The 25,745-nt window shown below is 37.5% G+C and overlaps 1 protein-coding gene across 1 annotated transcript in view; it reads right to left on the bottom strand.

The window, feature by feature from the left end:
* Positions 1-25,745, bottom strand: part of LOC110155845 (dedicator of cytokinesis protein 3-like) — a 166,330-nt gene that overhangs the window by 63,425 nt on the left and 77,160 nt on the right. The window contains 4 exon segments of the mRNA XM_055160298.1: positions 6,607-6,761; positions 7,940-7,981; positions 12,193-12,277; positions 21,208-21,356. Coding sequence (XP_055016273.1) covers positions 6,607-6,761; positions 7,940-7,981; positions 12,193-12,277; positions 21,208-21,356 — 431 coding nt within the window.

The following is a 25,745-nucleotide window of genomic DNA, read 5'->3' on the forward strand; positions in this document are numbered from 1 at the left end:
CAGGGGTGTCAAACTCATTTTGGTCCGGGGGCCGTAATCCAACCGACTTTGATCCCAAAGGGGCAGGATCGGAAAAACTCATGTCATATAAACCCCAAAAAAGAAACGCAAATCTATTACAGAAATCTTTTTTAATTGATGAACTCTTTCTTTTACAAAATATTATAATATTATGAACAACCTGAAACTTTAAGAAAAATATAATTTCAACACAATGTTTTAACATGAACTTGTTTAACATTAACTTGTATAAATAGGAATAAGTAAATTTTTCTTGGAAAATCCTGCACTCTGCTTCACTTTTCTCATTTTGGACATTTTGCTGATGAGGATGTCACGGTTAAGAGTCAAAACGATCGTCCTTTAAGAGCGTTTGGAAAGAAACAAGTCTGCATTTGTGCTGCTCTGGTGGGAGGGGCCACGTACAGAGACGTTGGAGACGCTGCTGTGATAAACACCACAGAAAATTAACAATATTTTAATAAAAAATAGAATTAAAATATTATAGTAGAAAATCAGCCGAGGGCCAGATTAAAGGTCTTGGAGGGCCGGATCTGGCCCCCGGGCTGCATGTTTGACACCTGTGCACTAGATGGTTTGCAAGAATTCCAGAAGTTGTAGACCGCCCATCGGCCAATCAGCGAAGAGCTGTGAAGCCATGACTGGGTCTCTTTTGTGGTACAGCACAACTGTAAACAAAGCGGTCGAGATGGATGTAGATGAAGACATACATTCTGTGTTGGCAACGATTCCCGAGATTGAGGATTATCATGGGGAAAGACGTTATTGCTCTTCTTCCTATGAGATTTGGTGCATTACATACATCAAGACCAAATAGCAGCGATTGGTTAAATAAAAAAAGTACCCGTCTACCATCGAGTGAACGAATCTTAATGCTGTGAAGTCAGACGGTTTCCACAAAGTGAAACCAGCTGATGAATCAGGCAAATTATCTCCAGCTTCGCACAATTAGCAAAATCAAAACTCTCCTCTACTGCTCTGATCTTGAAAAAGTCATTCACATGCTCATCTTCTCCCGTCTAGACTATTGCGATTCCCTCCTCTCCTGCCTTGACTCTAAATCCATCTCCCGCCTCCAACTGGTTCAGAGCGCAGCAACTTGGCTCCTCACTGGGTTTAACAAACATCAACGCATTACCCTGTTTTACTTCCCTCCACTGGCTGCCTGTGTGTGTGTTTTAGAATCAATTTGAAGATTTTACTGATCACTTTTAAAGCTTGTGTAGGTCTTGCACCAAGTTACATTTCAGAACTTTTAACCCTGTACGATCCTCAGGCAGGTCCTTGCTCGCTGTTCCAAAGTCCAGGCTCCGGACGAAGGTGATGGAGCCTTTTCAGTCCGGGCGCCTTGAATTTGGAACGACCTACTCGAGGAGATAAGACTCACACCATCAGTATCATCTTTTAAATCACTTCTTAAGACTCATTTTTATCGGTTGGCCTTCCTTTAACTGGTTTTAGCTTAATTTTTTCCTTACTTTATTTTTTATACTATTTCTTTTTATTTATTTACATAATTTATTAGATTTTTTGCATCATTGTCTGATTTTGTATGCTTTCTGTTTGCAATTTTTATGCTTTTTGTATTCACTACACATTGTTTTGTGTTCACTAGTGCTTATACAGCACTTTGAAAACCTTGTTTTTAAAAGTGCTTCATAAATAAAGCTTTATTATTATTATTATAGGCTTGTCTCAGTGGAGATGTTATTGCTTCATCAGGAATGTTTCACAGTATGGCATTAAACCTTTCTTCATGGAGACCAAACCAGACCAAGTTACAGGTCAGATCTGTGGGGAGGCGACCCCGCTCACAGTCAGAATGTTTGTTTTTCTAAGTATTTTTAAACTATAAAACCACCTGTATTTGAATAAATGTAAGGTAGAGCTGTTTAATGTCATACTGTGGAACATTCCAGGCAGAGCAATGATAAATTCATAGAAACAAGCAGGTGACAGACCCCCAACCAAAAAGTTACACAGTGCAGCTTTAGTATAATAGTATATTTAACATGCATGACGTACTGCAGCACCACTGTAGCTCTATGACAGTTCCTCATATAAATAGCATGGATACAGTAGGTCCAGGCGTGTCTCTCATCTCTCTTTGGTTGGACACATGAGCGTCTCCGGGGAGGAGGCTGTTAGCTGATGCTGAGTCAGAGCACTGAAACTACAGCACCAAGGTCAGCTACAGCAATATATGGACTTTACTGTGGCACAGAGACCAGCACACAGCAGCTACAAGACACAAGACACTCAGGAATCTCTGTAATGCTATTCCTTTCTGGGTTATTAACATGAGGTATTTTTCTTTTGCGTTTTACACTGATAATTATGTGATCAGCAAAGGGACGAGGTACACAAAACAGTACTATGATCAGAATTTACAGTAAAACATGGAAAATATGTAACGCTTTATAATAATTTCGCCTTTAAAGTGCCCATATTACACTGTTTTCTGATCTGTTAAAATATTGTTTCCTCTTCACAAACATATCTGGAGTTGTGTTTCGTTTCATTCACACGTGCATATTTAGGCTGAGTTCTTCTCTTAAACAGAAAACGCTCTGTTCCACCTTGTGATGTCATGCTGCACTCCACTGTGTTTTTAAACTCCATACATCTTCACTACAATCATTTGGATAATTTCAGCCCTGGAATTGCCAATCTCTGAACAAAAGGTAAACAATAGCTGTTAATTTGAAAACTACCGCTTCAAGTGTTTTGAGCTTTGGAGATATTGACAGACTAATAATAAAGGATTACTCAAACGTGTGAATGAAACAAAACACAACTTCAGGAATGTTTTTGAGGAGGTAACAACGATTTAGTGACTTGCAACTCACAAGAATAAATTTTGCATAATATAGGAGCCTTAACATGAGGTATTTTTCTTTTGCCTTGGATACTGCTTAGAGTGTAAGGGAGGAAAGTACTATGACTTCAGAAAATACAGCAAAACTAATGGAAAGTAGGTAACATTTTCAGTCCTGAGATCAGTCCTGGGATCAGTCCTGGTATAGTCCTAGTTTATTCCTGGTTTATTCCTGGTTTAGTCCTGGTTTAGTCCTGGTTTAGTCCTGGTTTAGTCCTGGTTCAGTCTTAGTTTAGTCCTGGTTTGGTCTTGGTTTAGTCTTGGTTTAGTCCTGGTTTAGTCCTGGTTTATTCCTGGTTTTGTCCTGGTTTAGTCTTGGTTTATTCCTGGTTTATTCCTGGTTTAATCCTGGTTTAATCCTGGTTTAGTCTTGGTTTAGTCCTGGTTTAGTCTGGTTTATTCTTGGTTTAGTCCTGGTTTAGTCTAGTTATTCCTGGTTTTATTCCTGGTTTATTCTGGTTTAGGCCTGGTTTAGTCTTTTTAGTCCTGGTTTGGTCTTGGTTTAGTCTTGGTTTAGTCCTGGTTTATTCCTGGTTTATTCCTGGTTTAGTCCTGGTTTAATCCTGGTTTATTCTTGGTTTAGTCCTGGTTTATTCTTGGTTTAGTCCTGGTTTATTCTTGGTTTAGTCCTGGTTTAGTCCTGGTTTAGTCCTGGTTTAGTCCCGGTTCAGTCCGTATGCGTTGCTATAGTCCAGCATATCAATCGATGTTTTTTCTGCTCAATAAATAATGACTGTGAAGTGACTGACGTATTTTTGACAGTCGAGTCTCGTCTGTGAATTCGTATTTGTACTGAAGAAAGCATAATCCTAAATTTTCATTCTATGATTGTAATTCTTGATACGTAACTTTTCAATTCATATTCTGATGGGATAAAATACACACAATATATTTATGTACGACTGGACTCATTCGCTGGTTTACAAATATTTATTTTATGCTCAACTACAGCCAAATATGCACGGATTTGAATAGTTCTGAAAGCTTTCTTACCCCATAGAGTAACACATTATTATTACTCTGTCTTTATCTCCAAAGCTCAAAACGCTCTGTTCCACCTTGTGATGTCATGTAGTGGAAGTTTTCAGTTCTCCTTTTACCTTTAGTTCAGTAAAAATTGGCAATTCCAGCTCAGGTAAAGGTGTGTAGCGTTTAAAAACACAGTTAAAACAAATTAAAGGACAGGTACAGACCCTTTTAAGTTAAATATTTTATACCAGATGCCCTTCCAAACCCAATTATACAGATTTGTTTTTCCAGTTCCACTCAGAAAACTAGACAGTAAACACAGTCTTAGCCTTGGTTAATGAATTCAGTATTTTTTCCTCTTTAATTTTTGCATACACACAAAACCATTATGTCTCCTAAACATTATGAATAAAATAATCATTGCCCTCCTAATGAACCGCGTATCTTCATATAAGCAGTATGCTAGTCTCATCAGTGACATTAGGGTTCTGTGCTATGCTAGCAGTTATGAATGTTAATGTATAATTGATGGCGTTCGTTAAGCTGTGTCACAGTGGGGGGGTTATGTTTTATTCACTGCACTTGTGTGTGGCCACTTGCTGCTGTTTGTTATGAACGCTAAATTAAAAACAGCATAGATAGGGAGAAATATATGAGCTGGAGGCAAGAACGGAGGAGACTGTGGGAGCCAAGGAAAGCTTTTGTGGATAATCAGAAATACTGAAAGAATGGCTAAGCGAGGACAATAACAATCAACGTATGTGTGGTCTCAAAACACAGCTTCACACTTGTGCTCAAAATTGTGACTAAAATGCAACAAATTAAAATTAAATTGAAACTAATCCAAGGCTAGACCAGGACTGAAAAAGGACAAGAACAGGCAGTGTTGGGAAGTTTACTTTTAAAATGTATTCCCCTACAGATTACAGATTACACACACCAAAATGTAGTTTGTAACGGAATCCATTAAATTACTTAAAGTGAGTAACGTAATCTGAATGCTTTAGATTACTTGATTTGCTGTAGAGAAGCAAAGACAAGGAAATCTTCACAAGATGTTTTGTCTGATAAAAGAAAATGAAAAGGCAGTGTCTTTACTTAACCGTATTAAAAATGTTAGAATGATAAAATGATAGAAGACGAGGAGACACGGTCCGCGCAGCATGATTTAGTCCTTTTAAATCCTGTTTTAGACATGGTTTAGAATTGGTTTAGTCCTTGTCTAGACCTGGTTTTAGTCCTGCTTTAGTCCTGGTTTGTCCTGGTTTAGACCTAGTTTAGACCTAGTTTAGACCTAGTTTAGACCTAGTTTAGTCCTAGTTTAGACCTGGTTTAGACCTAGTTTAGACCTAGTTTAGACCTAGTTTAGACCTGGTTTAGTGTCCGGCAATGAGTGGAATTACCGAGGGAAAAAAAAAAGAAAAGGGATATAGCCCCAAATGTGAAAACAGGAAAATACCGTCGTGTAATCCATTTATTTCAACAAAGTAACTGTAATCCAATTACCACTCACTGAAACAGTAACTGTAACTGAATACAGTTACTCATAATTTGTACTCTGATTACGTAACTCCGGTACATGTAATCTGTTACTCCCCAACACTGAGAACAGGACCAAACCAGATTTATCAGTTTTAAACGTAGCTCAAATCAAGGACAAGTGTGAACATGTTCCACGTTAGATACTTGTGGTTAAATATCCGCTCATTTGTATGCAGAGCAGAATATACATTTAGTATGTGACCGCTCATCAGAGGTGGGGACTAGAAAGTCATCGCTTGGACTTGAGTCAGACTTGAGTCACTATTTTTAGGACTTTTGAGACGTGAACTTGATAAAATGGTCTAAGACTTTGGACTTGAAGGTCAGTGACTCGGGATTTGACTCAGACTTGAGGCCTATGACTTGAGAAGACTTGAAGCATCTCCTAAATATATATATATATATGTTTTTAGAAAAGACTTTTCTCTTCACAGTTGATAAATGTGGTGCTTAATTTTACAGGAACAAAGTGAAACATGTCCATCTCACTGTTTTTTTTGTTTGTTTGTTTTTTATTTTGGATGTAACTGTGAGATGGTACCTCAAATGTACTACAGTAATATACAGTACAATATTAAGCTATTAAGATAATGCTATTAAGCACTTTTAAATCTTAATAAAAAGGGGAAAATAGGATTTCTACAATTTATATAAATACTCATATATAAATATATCAGGGTTTTTTTAAAGTACAATTTAGCTTAAAATTCATAAAAATTGCAAAAATCTAAGCTATATTTGGTACTTTGGTTTAAAGACTTGAAATGACTTGAAGCTCAAACCAGACGACTAGGACTTGACTTGGAATTATGGGCCAGTGATTTGAGACTCGACTTAGACTTGCCTGTCTTTGACTTGACTCGGACTTGAGGTCAAAGTCTTGAGACTTACTTGACACTTGCAAAACAACGACTTGGTCCCACCTCTGTTGCTCATACACCACAATTAAGACTAATCCCAGAATTAAACCTGGACTAGATCAGGACTAAGGACCAGAACAGGATCAAACTACATAATAAAAGGAGCTCCAGTCAAGTGTAACAACATGCAGTAAGAAATTTTCAGTTGTAAAAATGTAGCTGGAGCATTTCAATCAACTTCAACTACAAAAATCCTCTTAAACATCATTAGAAAAAAGTGTGTGACCAGTAGAGGGAGCTGAGCCACAGTTTGAGTAAGTATTTGTCCACACGTACCTGATGGTCTTGGCCTCTCTGCAGTCGTACAGACAGAAGAAGATGTCTGTGTCCTCTCCGATGCTGTTGTAGGTGAAGCTCTTCAGGTTGACCAGCAGGTGGTGTGGGACTGGGATCCTGCACGGCTCTCCATGTCTCTGCCTCGAGTTATCGCTCTGGAAACAGACACACCAGGATAAGATATTTGTTTGTTTGTTTGTTACTGCTAATATCACTACTGCTTCCATTTAGTTCTGTTGTAGTCATCTCTTCACGGCTGGTTTTGTCGGTGTAGCATTGATACTGCAGCTTAATACTACTACTGTACATGACAATTATAAGAGGTACTATTATACTGGCATATCAGAGATTTATGAATGTAATTACTACTTCTTGATTCTAGTATGACAACTTCAACAGCTGCTATTACTAACACTTCAACTACCACCACTACTACTATTTCTACTACCAGTACTTCAACTATTGCTACTGCTACTACTATTTCTACTACCTTTATCACTGCTACTACTGGTACTTTCAACTACTACTACTACTACTACTATTTCTATGACTACTACTACGACTATTTCTACTACTTCTACTCCTATTACAACTACTGCTACTACTTCTTCTTCTACTTCTACTTCTACTTCTTCTACTACTATTACTACTACTTCTATTTCTACTACTACTACTACTTACTACTACTACTTCTACTACCACTACTACTATTCCTACTATTACTACTACTACTACTACTACTACTTCTACTTTACTACTCTACTACTTACTACTTCTACTTACTACTACTACTACTTCTACTACTTCTTACTTCTACTTACTACTTCTTACTACTTACTACTACTACTACTACTACTGCTACTACTACTACTACTACTACTACTACTAGTATTACTACTTCTTCTACCACTACCACCACTACTACCACTACAACTACTACACCTACTACTACTCCTGCTACTGCTACTGCTACTACTGCTACTGCTACTACTGCTACTACTGCTACTGCTACTACTACTACTACTGCTAATCTTTCTACTTCCTTTACTGCTACTACCACATCTACTAATGTTGTAAAGTACAGAAATATAAAATATATGAATAAACTATAATTAATTGCTTAGGCCAATTAAATTCAATCAATCAATTAACCTGCGCAGAGACGACAGGTGTAAATTAGCACTGGTGCTACAAACTGGTACAAGAATCTCTCCTGTTAAGGTTAATGGAGATTGTGCACTGTCCCTGTCTCATTAAATAAATAAAATAATAAAAATAATAATAATAAATGTTATCCAAACAGAAGCGATGGGAGTTTTGTGGAGTCAGTTACCTGTGTGGTGCTCTGCTGTACACTGTGCCGGCTCGACAGGTGCTGGGGACAAACAAACAAACAAACAAAAATCATTAATCAGAATTCTCTCCTCCTCCTCCTTCTTTCTTTCTTGACTTTATGACGTTACTGTCTCCCTTTGAAATGATCGAACGCCGTTTCCGCCACAGAGTTTTACATAAAAGCGACTAGAACGGCAAAATGTCCCCGCAAAACGGATGCTGACAGAGCTTCCTCCATCACAATGACTAAACACATCTGTAGTAAATAAATGATGAATGAAGTGTCAGATGTGCTGCGTTTGTACAAATCAAAATCAAAACAAGATGCTGATTTCAAACATGCTGCATTCTCACATTTGGCTGCTGTGGTGTTAATCAATCAGAACAATAACAAGTAATTTTTTTGGCTTGTTTCAAAATGCAACTCTCTACATTTGAATCATTTGTTTTATATATATATATTTGATAAGCCGTGTACTAGACAATGATTAATTTGATATATTCATACTTTTAGACAGTGGTGTAGTGGGGATTTTTTAAGTGGGGGTATGCGATTTGTGGCGTCATCACCCCACTCCCTCTCACTTTTCAGTAAAAATATAAGGCCATTTTTACTCAAACTGATGAGGAATCATGTTATTAACATTAACAACATTCATAATCACCTACAGAACATAAATCACAGGCTTCAACACATAAACCAGGACTAAACCAGGACTGAACCAGGAATAAACCAGGTCTAAATCTGGACTAAACTAGGAGGAGTAAACCAGGAATGAACCAGGACTAAACCAAGACTAAACTAGGACTAAACCAGGACTAAACCAGGACTAAAACAAGACAAAAACAAGATTAAAACAGGACTAAAACAGGACTGAATCAGGAGGAGTAAACCAGGACTGAACCAGGACTAAACAGGAATAAATAAGGCTAAACCAGGTCTAAACCAGATCTAAACCAGGACTGAATCAGGTCTGAATCAGGTCTAACCCAGGTCTAAAACAGGACTAAACCAGGACTGAACCAGGACTAAATCAGGACTGAACCAGGAATAAACCAGGAATAAACCAGGTCTACACCAGGACTACACCAGGACTAAAGCAGGACTAAACCAGGACTAATCTTGGACTTGAGAGCAATAGGGATATGGAGCTCTGCACTGGTCCTTTCTCCTGCAGTCACCTGACAGTTTATGCGGGCGCACCTCCGGACTCGTCCTGACACACAGTCCTGGTTCAGTTTTGGTTTAGTCCTGGTTTAGACCTGATTTAGTCCTGTTTTAGTCCTGTTTTAGTCTTGTTTAGTCTTGTTTTAGTCCTGGTCCCTCATGTGTCAGGTCACTATAGGACAGTACTGCAGATGTCATGAGGCTATGCAGGTTGTTTTCACCATTGCCAATACGTCCTGTTTGACATTTAACTTTTATTCTGACTCTTATTTCTGAAGGCGCTCCGTTTACCTCTGGAGGTCACGGAGTTGCTCAGAAGTGACACAGAGGAAGAAGAATTCAATGGATTTAGTGATTTGGAGTGTACACATTTTTTGGCTGATGTGACTTATACATGTTTTTTTCTTCTTCATTACACATTTTTTGGCTGGTGTGACTTATACTCTGAAGCTATAAAATACAGTACTCAAAAATAAACATTGCTGTTCTCAAGTTAATTCAGCTCATACTACTTTATTTTGGCTATCTATTATAATGTCTGCTATGCCTTTTATACAATTTAACATTAATAATACCTTTTAACTTTTATAAGATTACATAACACATAATTGCACGGAGTATTCATTATTTTATTTGACAAATTCAAATTAAGCTGTTAAGTTGCTCTTTCCAAACTTGTATTTTTATCCGACGATTTCCTTTCATGCCAACATCCTTCATCCTCCTTCTCCATAATGTGTCCGTCCTCATCGTTTCCCGGGCAACGGAACAAAGGGAATCACCACGGCGACGGCGTTCGAGAGGAACCCTTGTGCTGTTTAAATTATCGACTGATGTGTAAGATCTGAAAACAGAAACTATTTCTAATCTGTTTCAACTTTTGTTTCTCTTTTTCCCCCTCCGACAAAATGACCTTGTAGGACCGGCACAGACTCTCAAATGAAAAAAAAAAAAAAAAAAAAAATACCAGGGGCTGTAAAAGACAAAGTTGAACAAAATATGACTTACAAAAGAGTAATTGTTCAAGCTACTTTTAATAATTCAAGACAGTATAGGGCTATTTCAGATATAAACCCACCTAAAAATATAACTAGAACAACATCTTAGTATTTAGTTAGAAACGCAAATATTAATAATAATATATGGTTTATAAAGAAACATGTGAGATTTAAAGGGCCTATATTACGCTATTTTGTGCTATCTTGTGTTGTTTCCTCATTAAAAAACAGACCTGGAGTTGTGTTTTGTTTCATTCACACATGTTTAACACACAAATCCTGCACATTTACACTGAGTTCTTCTCTCAAACTGAAAACAGTGTGTTCCACCTTGTGATGTCATGTAGTAATACAGGAAGTGCTCCACTGTGTTTTTTATCTTCCATACACCTTCAGTAGAGACGGGCAATTTCATTTAACCTTAAAACTACTGCTTCATGACATCACAAGGTGGAACAGAGCATTTAGAGCGTTAGAGATGTAAACAGACTAATAATGCAGGATTATTCAAACATGTAGGAATGAAACAAAACACAACTCCAGGTCTGTTTTCGATTAGGTAACAACTTAGGCTACGTTTAAGCATGGCCGGGTATGTTGAGAAACGAGTATTTCCTTCCCTCTGTATTCGAAAATAACATCATGCACACAGCATCGTTTTCAATAAAGTTTTTTCATTTACATCAACCATCATAAATACTTCATCGAGCGCATCATAACTACGCCAAGCCTCCTGGATTAGATTCAAACCTGTAGCACTGATTTCATTGCAGTTTTAAGTATTACTCAAAAATACATTGAAAAATGTGCATTACTGAGCGGGTTCGCCTCTCCACAGATCTGTTCAAGAAGTGGCAAAATCACTGACCTCCGAGCCTCATTCGTCTCTGGTCATGGATATGATACATCAGCCGTGTGTGTAAATGCAAACACATGAAAAGTGTTTCACCAGAAGAAATGTGACTGCTGCTCTGAATGCTCCATGATCATCATCAGAGCAAAAGGGAAACACTGGTCACATTTTTGGCATGTCAGCTCCTAAAACTCCATTTATGTCACTTTAATGCCAAACCATAGTTTTCCAGAATCTCTACTCTAGCCGGAGTTTTTAGAAAGATTCGTTTTCAGAGGCGAATTCACAGTTTGCTTGTAAAAGATGGGTACAAACAAAGGGAAATGTCTCCGTTTTTAAAAACCCATGTATGTGTAAAAGGGGCTTCAAAAGCTTGGAGGGCACTGTCGCCTTTGGGTGCCCTAAAGCCTCATTACAAACACGCGCTCGTAAATAAAGTGTCCTCTGTACCCTGTGACTCTGGTTCAGTGCCTTTAAAGCAAAGAGTCAATTATGCCTAATATAGGACCTCTAAGTGTTGGGTTTCTAATTGTCATCAAAAATTGGGCACAGCCACGTTGGATTTTCTAACTCGTTCTCTGAAATGTTCTCAGATTTTTTTACAGAGAAATTCTGTGGGGCCATGCAGTTGTCATGTACAAGTCTGAAAACCAAAAAAAATAATACAATCCGACCTCCAAGGACAACTGTAATGCACCACAACTTGTCTATGGTAAAACACTTTTCTGAACTACTGAAACAACTTTGCTGCTGTTAAATGACTGCGGTCCCAAAAGAGTCAAGTGTCCACAGGTCTAATTGTTTTCAGTCGGCTGTCAGCTGCCTTGGACCTGGAGGCAATCCCACAGAGACAGTGAAAAAAAATCCCTCTACTCAATAATACATTCAGGGTTTTATAGATCCGGGGCTGTTCTGTACCAGGAAAATATAATTGTTTTTTTGGAATGTATTTTATTCCTGTTATAATAGTCAGAAATTAATCCAGTTAACCTTTGGATCAGACGGTTGAGCGGTCTAATCCACTGACCCACAGATTGGAGGTGTGATCCCACAGATGAATGCTGCCGTTGTGTCCTTGTGCAAGACATTTCTTCCACCCTGTTGCTGCTGTGTGAATGAGTGTGAATGTGTGAGTGGTTTAAAGTGCTTTGAGTGTCTCGAAGGTGGAAAAACGATATATATAAATGTTGCCTTTTACCAAAAAATGACTGTACTTTGAGATAATACTTTACCATTTTATAGAGGTCCGAGACACTTATGTGGTCCTCATCCACCATCTCGAACTCCTTCCTCGGCACCAGGTCCAAACCCAGGTGTCTGAAAGAAAACAAGACCAGATCATTCTATAACACAAAACAACTCCAATCAGAACACTCCAAAAAAAAACAACTAAAATCTAGCCAAGTAAAGATGACTTGAACGATTCGAGTAAAATTATCTGCCACTGGAACAAGACTTTCTGTACTTAAAATATGAAAATACATCTTACTATACTTAAAATAAGAAAAACAACAACTTTTAGCACTTAAAATAAGAAACATAATCTAATGTTGCTTGAATTAAGAAAATCACACTTGTTCCACTGGTACATCATGTTACTTGTCAAGTTGAATCGACTCAAATAAAAGTAAAGTAAAGTAAAATGTTCTTAATTTAAGTCATTTTAATTTAGCTAGATATTGTTTTTTGCAGTGAAAATACATAGGAACTAGGTTTAAATTCTCACATCTTTGATTTCGGCTTTAAAAAATCTTTTAAAACAATTGCTAATTTTATTTTATTTTTATTTCATAATGGTTTTATTTATTGATTGATTTATTTATTTGTGTGTGTGGGGGGTTTGTTTGTTTTTTTTTGTTGTTTTTGCTGACGTAAACATAACCAAACTGTCTCAATGAATGCGTTGTTACTTTGTCTGAAATGTTCCACAGTATGGCATTTATTTCATGATAGGTGTTTTTATTGAAAACACACATTCTCACTGTGAGTGGTCGCCTCTCCACAGATCTGACTTTTAACTTGGCCTGCTGGCGTGACCTTCTTGTCTCCGTGGATAGAAGTTTAATGTCACACTGTGGAATATTCTCAGCATTTCCAGCAAACAAGTAGCAGACCAACCACATCAGAATGTTACGCAGTGAACCTTTGACTCTTGCTATAATGTCTAATGTCTAAACAGCACATCTTTTCATTTTTTTACCTTAAGATTACTGATATCTTGGTGGTATTTATCCATTGGTTCACACGTTTGTCGTTCTCTACCATTGTCAGTTCTATCTCTGCTTATCCTCAAGCCTAGTTGGAGCTTTGCACATCCCATAATACCCCCACCCCCCCAGTTGTTAATGTGTGCACTTTCACTTTTACTACGCTATAAAAAAAAGAGTATTTGGATTTACCGAGCGCTCATGGATATTTCATGAGTTTTATATGTCAGAGGCTGAATTCATTATCTGTAATTGGAGAGTCACTAATGATGTAATTATGAGCAAGCCGTTAACACAAGACCTGGTTAACGGACTTGTTAAAGAAAGTGGAAGTCTGCAGCTGCTGAGATGAGCTTAGCTGCTTATATTCTGTTTATACGTTAACAGAATGTAAACACGTGATAACCCATGAACCTTGTGAGCTTTAAGCCATGTTATAATGTTGTTATGTCCCCCAAAACACAGAGAGGCGCTTTCTAAAATCACAAAGTAGAACAGGGTGTTTTCTGTTTGTAAGAAGAACACAGCCTGAATATGCAGGATTTGTGTGTCAAACGTGTGTGAATGAAACAAAACACAACTCTGGGTATGTTTTTGATGTGGAAACAACATTGTAATATCAGAAAATACGGTAATATGGACCCTTTAAAGCAGGGGTCAGCAAACTTTTTTCTCTGGGGGCCACATTATCGCTCTTGACTGACATGGGGGGCCGGGGTCAGATAGGCCGTGTATATCAAAATTTTATGACCTGACGATGCAAATTATATTCTTTGAAAACCACACTTTCTTTACATATCAGACAAACTGCCATGGTCCTTACACTAAAGAAGAAAATAATCCACTGTTCTTTGAAAACTCGGCACTCTCTGTCAACTTTTCGTACTTTAACACCATCCATTTTGCTGTCCTTAACTGCATTACAGAACTGCTTGATCTCGAGTTTGTCAGGTGACGAAAATTCAGCGACAAATGTAAATCATGTCATAATTATTTAAATATAAATATAAATACTTCATATAAATATATTTTTATTGAAAAAATCAACAAATACAAGACGCAGATGTGTTATTATTTGCCAAAAAGTTTAAAAAAATAGGCCATGACAACTTTCAATTGCTCATAAAGCAAGTGGTGAGAGCAGAGGGCTGGGGGGGCGGAGTTGCCTTAGTTTGATGACTCCTTTTTAAAGTATTAAATATAGAATACTGATATAAGTTATATTGAGGATGCACTAAGCTCAGACTGTGCTGTTTTGGGTCATCCTTTCACCCCCCGCCTCCATTTCGGCCATCCTTCTGTGGTGAGAGCAGAGGGGGGTGGGAAAAAGTTGGCCTTAGTTTGATGCACCTGAGGGCTCCATGAAAACAAAAGTAAAAGTTTGGACACATCTCCTTATGCACTGTTTAGCTTTTAGTTTACTACCTGCTTATGTTTTGGTACATCCTGTTCACCCCCTGTCCGCCCTGTCCCCTCGGCAAAAACATCCTTTCACTCCAGAGACAAGGTGAAAAGGCATAGGAGGTCCCTTATATTCAAATCCTCCAGCCTTTGATTTGTCGACACAGCTGCAAAACCCTTGGCCTTCTCTCACTTATCTTCCTGATGAAGTCTCCTGAAATGGTTTTCACATCAAAGTTCTGAGTCAAGAAATGCCAAAAGTCCAAAGCAGTGATCAAAGCAAAGAGTGATTTAAACCTAAGTCTGTTTTTGTTACTACATTCCTTTAAGTATCCATTCGTAGTTTCGATGCCTTCAGTGAGAATCTACAATGGAAATAAAGACGAAAATGTAAAAGTGTGTCCAAACTTTTGACTGGGAGTGTTTGTGTAAAATTTTTAGACGCTCAGGGCTGGGCATCATTAAGAAGTTGCCAATACGATACATACCTCGATACAGTGAATTTTTGATTCATTGTGATATATTTCAAATTGATTCGATACAGTTTAATAAAAAATGAAATCTAAATCATGGCTGTGATACTAAAAGTCTTTGTTAAACTTGTGTAAAGTTAATATGAAACACAAACATTTTAATCATCAAAACTGTGAAAATGTCAAATGTGTCGCATAAAAAAGTTTCCTTCCACTAAACAAGCAACAAAAATAACTCCTAACAAGAGATCGAAAGTGCTCCAGTAACAACACGTGAACAAATGAAAGCAAGCTCTAACAACTGAACAAATGAAGCATAGGTTCTAAAATTTTGAGAGTATATTTCTCTGTGGTAGCGCCCCCGGCTGTATTAAGCAGAAGTGCAGCCATATGTACAGCTCTGTATGCCTTGTTTTTGTAGGAAGCAGAATTCTGTACTAGACACTTGCGACTACATGTTGGGATGATTTTTGGTTTGTGCATCACTCCTTTCCACAGCCCAGAGTGTTTTTACATTCGCTTCTGCACTGTTTATGTAATACAATTGTTTAACGCTTCAGAAATTTGCATCATTTGGCGTTTTGTTATGCAATAATTCAAAACTGAGGCACTGCAAGAGCTTTCACTTACAGTCTGCCATTTCTAACAAAATCCATTTCTAGAATTTCAACCAAACATTATGCTCCCTGCCCCTGGAAAATATGTTTGAAATATTTGGGTAAAATATGTAATTGCAATTGTTCTGGCAAGTTTTACGATTAGATTAGAATTTATGTTTGAATAATACAAATTTGTTGAATTTTACATTTTAAACACATCCAAAACTGACAAAAAAGACTGATATCTGAATTATTATTAAACAAGAATCACATTTCAGAGCATGTTTGGAGAGACTTAACTGATTTTATGCAGAATTAGACACAATATTTTGTTGTTTGAGGAAGAATTTATAGTAATTAAAAAAAAAAAAAAATCAGCCTTTGCAATTTGCCAAAACTGAAAAGTTAGCCTAATAGAGTAAAGTCTATAGTCTATAACAGGGGTCATCAAATAAAAGTGGTCATGACCTATATTTTTTTTAAATAACTTTCTTGCAAATAATGACACATCTGCATCTTGTATTTAGTTGATTTTTTCAATTAAATATTATATTTATATTAAGTTTTTATATTTATATTTAAATAATTATATGACGTATTTACATTTGCCGCAGAATTTGCCACTGAATTTTCGTCGCCTGACAAACTCGAGATCAAACAGTGACAGTCAATGTGCGTGCAGATTTCTGTAGTGCAGTTAAGGACAGGAAAATGGCTCATGTGAAAGTACAACAACTTGTCAGAGAGTGCAGAGTTTTCAAAGCACAGTGTATGACTGATTATTTTTTGTTCAGTGTAAGGACCATGCAGTTTGTCTGATATGTAAAGAAAGTGTGGTGGTTTTCAAAGAATATAATCTGCGTGGTCTGGGTCATACAATTCAGTTATACGGCCCCCATCACAGTCAGGAGCGATAATGTGGCCCCCAAAAGGACCTTTAAAGGACCTATATTATGCTATTTTCAGTGGGGAACCGTGGACCTAGACCCTGGGCATTCACTCGGACTAGTTATTATTGTGAGATCATTTATTTAAAAAAAAAAAAAAAACTAAATGAAGAGAATCACACATTCACTTACTTCATATATTTGTATAATAATCATTAGCTTCTGTTCAACAACTACAGATGGATGGATTCTGATTCTTTCTCTTTCTTCTCCTTCTTTCAGACGCCCCGAGGCCTCCAAATAGTAGCGTCCAGCGCATTTTTTGACGCTGAAGCCTCGCTTATATATACTAACACAGGGAATTCGCAAAGGCAAGGAAGATGTCGCGATATGTTCCCGCCCATAACTCAATGAAATATGATTGGCGAAGACAGGGGTGGGCAAACTTTTTGACTCGTGGGCCACAAAGGGCTCTAAAATTTGACGAAAGGAGCAAATGGATGGAGTTTTTTGGTAATCCACCTCACGAGAGAAAAAAAACATCCCATGCTATTGAAATATCCCATAATTGAAAATCATTACAAAGCATTACAACAAAATATCTGTCTTTCAAGTCGCACAGTATTTACTATTTACTGAAATGACTTTTAAAACACTGAAAATTATTATTATCATCATTCAAGTTCAGGGGGCTGGATTAAAAAGGGCCGCATATGAACCCCGGGCCTTAGTTTGCCCACCCCTGAGCTAAGACAACTGTCAAACTAAAACTCATCCCCACATTGACTTGAGTTGCACGAGGCTTTGTTACAGCCGCCAAAGATCCTGCAGGTGTACAAAAATTCTTTCAATATTTTTTCATGGGTCTTCAGTGAATCCCTTGAAGGTTCCCCTCTGGCTATTTTCTGATCTAAGTTAGAATGCTGTATCCTCATCAGAAACATACCTGCAGTTGTGTTTTGTTTAATTCACATATCTTTAACTCACATATCCTGCAGTGCTTCTCTCAAACTAAAAACACTCTCTTCCAGCTTGTCATGTCATGTGGTAATCAGTGTTGGGGAGTAACAGATTACATGTACCGGAGTTAATCAGAGTACAAATTATGAGTAACTGTATTCAGTTACAGTTACTGTTTCAGTGAGTGGTAATTGGATTACAGTTACTTGGTTGAAATAAATGGATTACATGGCGGTATTTTCATGTTTTTACATTTTGGGTCCTTTTTTTTTTTTTTCCCCTAGGTAATTCCACTCATTGCCGGACACTAAACCAGGTCTAAACCAGGTCTAAATCAGGTCTAAATCAGGTCTAAACCAGGACTAAACCAGGACTAAACCAGGACTAAACCAGGTCTAAACCAGGTTAAACCAGGTCTAAACCAGGTTAAACAGGACTAAACCAGGACTAAACTCTAAACCAGGTCTAAAACAGGTCTAAACCAGGACTAAACTAACCAGGACTAAACAGGACTAAACTGGACTAAACCTGGACTAACTGGTCTAAACCAGGACTAAACTAAACAGGACTAAACTAAAACCAGGACTAAACCAGGACTAAACCTGGACTAAAAACTAAACCAGGTCTAAACCAGGTCTAAACCAGGTCTAAACCAGGACTAAACTAAACCAGGACTAAACCAGGACTAAACCAGGACTAAACCAGGACTAAACAGGACTAAACCTGGACTAAACCTGGTCTAAACCAGGACTAAACTGGAAAACCTGGTCTAAACCAGGACTAAACCAGGTCTAAACCAGGTCTAAACCAGGTCTAAACCAGGACTAAACCAAGACTAAACCATGTCTAAACCAGGTCTAAAACAGGATTTAACAGGACTAAACCAGTTGGAGTAGACCGTGTCTCCTCCTCTTCTATCAATAATATTTTTAATACGGTTAAGTAAAGTCTGAGCTTTTTATTTTCTTTTACCAGACAAAACATCTTATGTGAAGATTTCCTCGTCTTTGCTTCTCTACAGCAAAATCAAGTAATCCAAAGTATTCAGATTACGTTACTCACTCTAAGTAATTTAATGGATTATGTTACAAACTACATTTTGGGGTATGTAATCTGTAATCTGTAATCTGCAGGCAAATACATTTTAAAAATAAACTTCCCAACACTGGTGGTAATACAAGAAATGTTTTGTTTTTTCCTGTGACTAGTGACATGATCCCATATAATGTATTTACCGTAGTGACATCTGTGTTCATAGTTTTATCCTCATGCCCTCACAAAGACAATCTTGCTGCTCAAAACCGCACTGGCATCCCTCCCCATTTAATAACGGATTTTTTTATATTTTCACTCAGTGTGCCTCGGGTTTGTACCTTTCCCGTTTTACATTATCAAGCGAGGGCTACATTCTGCTTTGAGATTTGAACTCAACTCTTGCAAAACACCTGTACTGTGATTTTAAAGATATTTTTTTACGACCCAGTGAAGCGCCTTCCCTCTCCACTTAATCTCACAACTCCGGGAATGTTTTTAAGGAGGTAGAAACATCTCAACACGACTTTAAAGCTCACAAGAGTCAATTTTGCGTGATATAGGACTTCTAAAAAAACAAGTACGCAGAAAACTGATTTCCCGAGCGGTCGACAAAGCCCAAAGTCCATACAGCTTAACTTTAAACATACACCGCCATATTAATCTCTCCTCTCTCACAAGATCTGACCTAATCTCCCCTCTCCGCCCCCTGCCCGCAGACCTCACACAGCCCCATTACAATAACTCTAGCAGCTCAGAAGCCTATCCTGCTCTGAACCCTCTATCCTCGGCTTCAATCATTTTTGTGTGTGCCCAGAGTAAGATGGAGGTCTGAGGGGAGCCCGCCGCACTGTACAATATCACAGTCATTTAGAAAGCAGGTCGCCTTAAACCAGCAAATAAACAAACCGGGGAAGGAGAGGTGGAGAAATGGATAGAAAGAGGAGGAGAATGGACTGTTCATTGTGCACTGCGGATAGGAAGAAGCATTTTTCACACAGATTAGTTTTAAAGTATTTTCGCGTCAGGTCAGTTTGTCTCGACAACTGGTGCAAATCATAGACTGTATATAAACGGGCTGGATAACCTGGATAGTCGCCACATTCCAAATAGGAAGTGAGCATGGGGGCGTTTCCTGCTCCATCGAGTCTGGCTTTGATTCACTTTGTATTGAAAAAACGTCGCCCCTCTCGCCGTAACTGCTGCTGTCAAACTCCTCATTTTGGTCTTAAAATGTTTGTATTAAAGAGGCAGTTCGGAATTTTGGATATAGGGCCTCATTTCCTAGTGAGCCAGAGTGTTGGAGATGTGTGAGACTTTTTAAAATATTCCATCCAGTCCTTGTATTTGCAGAGGTCGCTGGTGCTAGGCTAGTGCATGTCAATGGCCATAGTTAGCCTGTCACTAAAAACAGTCTTACCCACTCCACAAAACACCCGAAGCAAATCTATTATTACACCAGACTGTTGATGTGAATGTTTGTGTTGACAGAATAATGTTTGAAATAAAACTAACCTTGCATCTCTTGAATCGTTGCATGTTGAGGGACTATTTTCTCATATATCTGTCCGCTGCTACTAAGTTTTCTATCAGGAAGTACAACTCGCTGCTGCTGCTCAACATAATACATAAATCCCTCAAACTCAAGGTTGGTGTGTCAAAGTTAATTTTGGGATATTTTTTATATATATAAGTATATTTATTTTATTTTTTAAATATAGAGATTGTAGAACAGCTGGATATACATATATATTTTTCTATGCCTTATTTCATGTTCAAAGTACATTTTATTCATTTTATGTTAAGGTACATATTTGTAGCCTGGACTTATTTTCAATTTGAAAGTTTTGCATAAATTATCAATATCAACGTGTTTTTTTGGAGAGAGAAATGATGAATAAATGCATCGTGTAACTAAAAAAATAATTGTTTGAATAATCATGATTTCAATATTGACCAAAATAATCATGATAATGATTTTCCATAATTGAGCAGCTTTACTGTTGGATTTTTAAAGCTCACAAGTCAATTTTGTGTAATATAGGACATTTAAGTCATATTAGACTGTTGTTACCTCCTCACAAACATACCTGGTGTTGTGTTTTGTTTCATTCACACGTTTGAGTAATCCTTTATTATTAGACTGTCATCTCCAAAGCTCAAAATGCTCTGTTCCACCTTATGATGTAGAGGTTATTTTTTTATTTTTAGTTTGGTAGAGCCTGGCAATTCCAGGGCTAAAATTATCCAAACAATTCTAGTGAAGTTGTATGGAGTTTAAAAACACAGTGGAGCACTTCTTGTGTTACCAAATGACATCACAAGGTGGAACAGAGTGGTTTCTGTTTGAGAGAACTCAGCCTAAATATGCAGGGTTTGTGTGTTAAAAGTGTCCACTAGAGGGCAGTAATCGAACAGAAAGAACATAACAGAAAGCTAATTCTTGAGTAATGTATTTAGTAATTTAATATAACCCAGAAAGCATTTTCCCATAGAGTGCACTGTAATCACAAACTGCTCATGTTCAGCTGACAGGGACCTCCAGCTTTCAAAAGAGTCAGATTTTGTAGTGATTTTTTTTTCCTATTTTCAGATCATAAACGTTTTCTAGGCTCTTTTTTATTAGTTAATTTTTATTTTTTTTGGTTTTGGCTACTCTCCACCTCTGATTGTCATTCATGTACTCACTCGTTGCCCCAGTCCAGCCTGACGGTGATGTGTCTCTTGACCTCTCGGCTCTGGTCTTGTGTCAGATGCCCCGACAGCAGCTGCCTCCTCAGATCCAGCAGCTCCAGCATCACATGGCGCACTTTGTAAAACAGGTCCACCTTGTGTTTCTGGGAAGAGAACACAGAAAAAAAAAATGTATGTTAATAAAATAACGCAAACATGTATCAATCAAAATACAACACTGAGTAAACTATGAGGGAAAACACAGTGCTGTAAAACTAGAATCTTAGCAGCAGAGGTGGGACCAAGTCGTTGTTTTGCAAGTCTCAATTAAGTCTCAAGTCTTTGACCTAAAGTCTGAGTCAAATCCCAAGTCAAATACAGGCAAATCCAAGTGCAGTTTCGAGTCACTGGCCCATAAGTCCAAGTCAAGTCCAAGTCGTCTGTTTTGAGCTTCAAGTCATTTCAAGTCTTTAAACCAAAGTACCAAATATAGATTAGATTTTTGCAATTTATATCATTTTTAAACTAAATTGTAGTTAAAAAGTATGAGTATTTATATAAGTTGTAGAAATTCCTTTTTTATTAATATTTAAAAGTGCTTAATAACATTAACTTAATAGTTCCCTCTGTGTTACTATATTGTACTGTATTATACTGTATACTGTTGTACATTTGATGATACCACATCACAGTACTTCAGTAACATCCAAAGGAAAAAACAGAAGTGTGAGCGACATGTTCCAGTTTGTTCTAGTAAAATTCAGCACCGCATTTATCAACTGTAAAGAGAAAAGTATTTTCTAAAAACATATATTTTTTTAGGAGAAGCATCAACTCTTCTCTAGTCCAAGTCAAGTCCTGAGTATTGATCTTCAAGTTCAGGTCAAGTCCCAAGTCGAGTCCATTTTACCAAGTCAAGTCTCAAATCCTAAAAATAGTGGCTCAAGTTTGACTTGAGTCCAAGTCACGACTTTCAAGTCCCCACCTCTGCTTCGTAGTACTTAGTAATAGAACTTAAAGGAATTTTTTCCATGTATTTGAACAAACTTAGTCTTGAATACAAATAGAGCAGCTCAAGGTAATTCTAACAACAATTAGCATGCTGACAGTGCACTTCCAGATAAGTGGACAATAACACACTTTGAAATTAGATGTGTACTGTCTACATTTAACTACAAAGTGTTTTATTGTCTGATTACCAGGAAGTGCACTGTTAGCATGCTAGATGTTGTTAACATTACCATCAAGACAAAACTCCGCTCTGGTCTCAGAAAATTGTGAAAATCATTTATCAACTCGTTCACGGTGAATCATTAGGATGCTCCAAAAGCCCATGTTGAGTGAGGAAAAACACTGGAACACTGCAACACTTTTAAAATGCACTAGTTTTGTTTTTTTCACATTTTAAAACAGGAAAAATCTGCACCATTGATAAAATACAACATACATAAGGATTTAGTATTTATGTTCTGTATAATGCCATATTTCATCAGGAGGAAGGTGAAAACAGAAACTCAGAAACCCAGAGCACTCAAAGCTTGAATGCAGGTCAATAAAGGATTACTTAAACATGCATGAACTGATTGAAATACGACTATGACTGCGTTAATGATGAGGGAACACCATTATAAAGCACGGATAAAAGCTGAAAAGTCAATTTTCCATTAGATCTCTGTAGCACCCAATCCCCTTTGATTTACTATAATATTGATTTATATGATATATCTCCTTTGAATTCTATTTTTATGTTGTATTAAATGATAAACTTTGCTGTATTTATGCAGTTTTGCACCACAACCCAGAAAAACACAGAGTGAACATATGTTTGCCTATAGCCCCTTCTATTCTTAGCTCTATCTCCCTGCAGTATAGTCAACAGCAAACAGCATATGGTTCATTTTTCACTTCAAAAACAAAATATTTTTATTCAAAATTGCCCAGCTTGATGCAAAATGTTGTAAGAATTTAGTTTTATTTATTTATGTATTTATTTTTTGCACCTTTAACATTATATTGTTTAAATAAAGAGTGATTTTTTTTTTTTTTTTTTTTTTTATTATCATCGTGGTATTAGAATCAGTATTTGAGTATGGAGTTTATAACTTGGTATCGAAAGTTTGAAATTTTTGTAGCCATTTCTTCTGTGAAAATACATTTTATCAGAGCTATCGATCTGGTACAAGCCTAAAGAAGTTTCGCTGTCTATTTGGAGAACATGATTGTTTTCTTGTTTGTGTTTTTACCTGTGGGGTACACCTACCAGAGCCGACAAATGTTGTGCAGGTACAGGTCGATAAAAACAGTGGGGAGAGGCTTTGAGTGTAAACAAAAACTTTAGCTGTACACCCACACATGTATCAAGCACAGATCACACCACACCTGGAGCACAGTGGAGAGTCACAAAAACAAGTGAAAAGTGGCCAACCAAATAAGTAAGTATTTGAGGTAAATTTAAAATATGCTAAAATTTCACAATATTTCAACAATACTATGTTTTATGTAATACTATAATTTCATATTATGTGTGAAAACTACTCGACTCTAGAAGTAAAAGTACAATTGCGTACAACCTGAGAATGCAATTTCTGACTTTATATCACTGTGGGATAAAATGATTCATACAAAGACACTCAGTCTGGGCCCCTGGCTTGTCTCCCAGACTTCAGATGGATGTGACTGACAGACAGATTCATGAATCAGAGAAAGGCATCTGGTTTGTTTGTGTCTAAACAATAATGATGTGTATGAGTAAAGCATAAAAAGAAAAGACACATGACTGAAAAACAACACGCAGACTTCTTCGTCAGCGAGAGAAGCTCACAGATTCAGTAAAAGAAATTAAAAAGTCTATAGTCTGGGACACAGGAGGGGTGATGATCTGAAAATCTGAGATGTTCAGTCTGGATTTATCAGGTTAAAATGTTATAATTACAGTTCAAGATTTTTAAAGAGGGGGTATTATGGTATTATTTTACCATGTTATAAAGATGTCCCCTCATCAAAAACACATGAAGAGGTTTTAGGTGTCATCTGTGCATGTTCGTATTTTCAATGCTCTGCCCACAAGCCTACGTCACCCATGCTCCCACACAACACTTCTCCATAAATATACAAAAACATGATACAAAACTGTACACTTGACAAGTATACAGAACTGTACACTGTATACAAAACTATATAAAACAAAACAAAACTGTATATGTATATGAAAACTACTGCACATCACATCAGATTTGTTTTGTAAACTTGACAAACCTGATGTGATGTGCAGTAGTTTCATTTGCGTGATGCATGCTGATTGTGTTTGTGATAGCGCTCTGAAGGGGGAGTGACTTAACAAGGAGAGAGGAAAGGGAAGAGGGACTCAAAAGCTCCAAAAATGAAAGTAAAACTAATAAAACATGATAATCCATTGTTTTCTGTGAATGTAGCATTTTCAAAACAATAAATGGTAACATGTTGATCTAAATCTGTTATGTTTTAGCAGTTAATACCCCGCAGACACTAAAACTTTAGAATGAACGACAGCCACGATGATGCACGAAGGGATTTTATCACTTCTGAAAACTTGGATGACTAAGAATCAGGAGCGTGACGGCGCATTCCCTCACAGCCTGCGTCACAGTCCCGGTCTGGTTTGTATCCTATAGATGCAGATGGAGACAGGTGCACCATTTGTTCTGTTTCCCTGAGTGTGCAGTGATTAGCATAGCACTCAGTCTGAGAAGAGCTCAAGGTTATAAACAACTTTAGCAAAACAAGTGGATCTCATTTTAAAGGGCTTTGGAGCGGTCGCCTAGCAACTACCGCATCAGCATCAGGACCAGGATCCCCTCAGCATCTGCGCACATGTGGGACCGGTGGAGGTAGCTGATAAATGTCTAAGTTATATTAGAGAACTTGAGCAGGGGAAAGTTGCGTTTAAAGTTAATTTAAGCAGGAGTTTCTTATTTTCTATTAGACTCTCAAGGCTGAAATGCGTTTCTTGTAAGTACGTTTTTTTAATTAGCTATTAGGAACTGTATGAAACTTGCGGTTTTACTGTATTAAAGGTGTTACAATCACAACTGGACCAGGTTTGTCAGTGCCTTAACCTGCAGATAGAGAACACTAATGTTGTAGTCAAGACCGCACTAATCAAGACCAAGACCAGTCTGAGACAACAGGGTCCTGAGACTGAGACAAGACTTAGACTGAGACAAGACTAAGATTTTTAGAGGTCGAGACCGAGACAAGACCGAGATCACGGCCCATCAAGACCAAATCGAGACCATCTTTGTAATTTTCAATATTTATTTGTATTTTACAGTTATTTTGACACAAATATATATCAATGTTTTTATAAATATATCTCCATTTTATCACTCCGAGACAAGACCAAGTCCAAGCGCCTTCAAGACCGAGAAAAGACTGAGTCAAAGTGCCTTCTAGACAGAGACGAGACCAAGTTCAAGCGCCTTCAAGACTGAGACAAGACCGAGTCAACGCACCTTTAAGACTGAGACAAGACCAAGTCAAAGCACCTTCAAGCCCGAGACAAGACCGAATGAAAG

The sequence above is a fragment of the Boleophthalmus pectinirostris genome, unplaced genomic scaffold, assembly GCF_026225935.1.
Source record: "Boleophthalmus pectinirostris isolate CB_2022bp ecotype Guang Dong unplaced genomic scaffold, ASM2622593v1 HiC_scaffold_3, whole genome shotgun sequence".
NCBI lineage: Eukaryota > Metazoa > Chordata > Actinopteri > Gobiiformes > Gobiidae > Boleophthalmus > Boleophthalmus pectinirostris.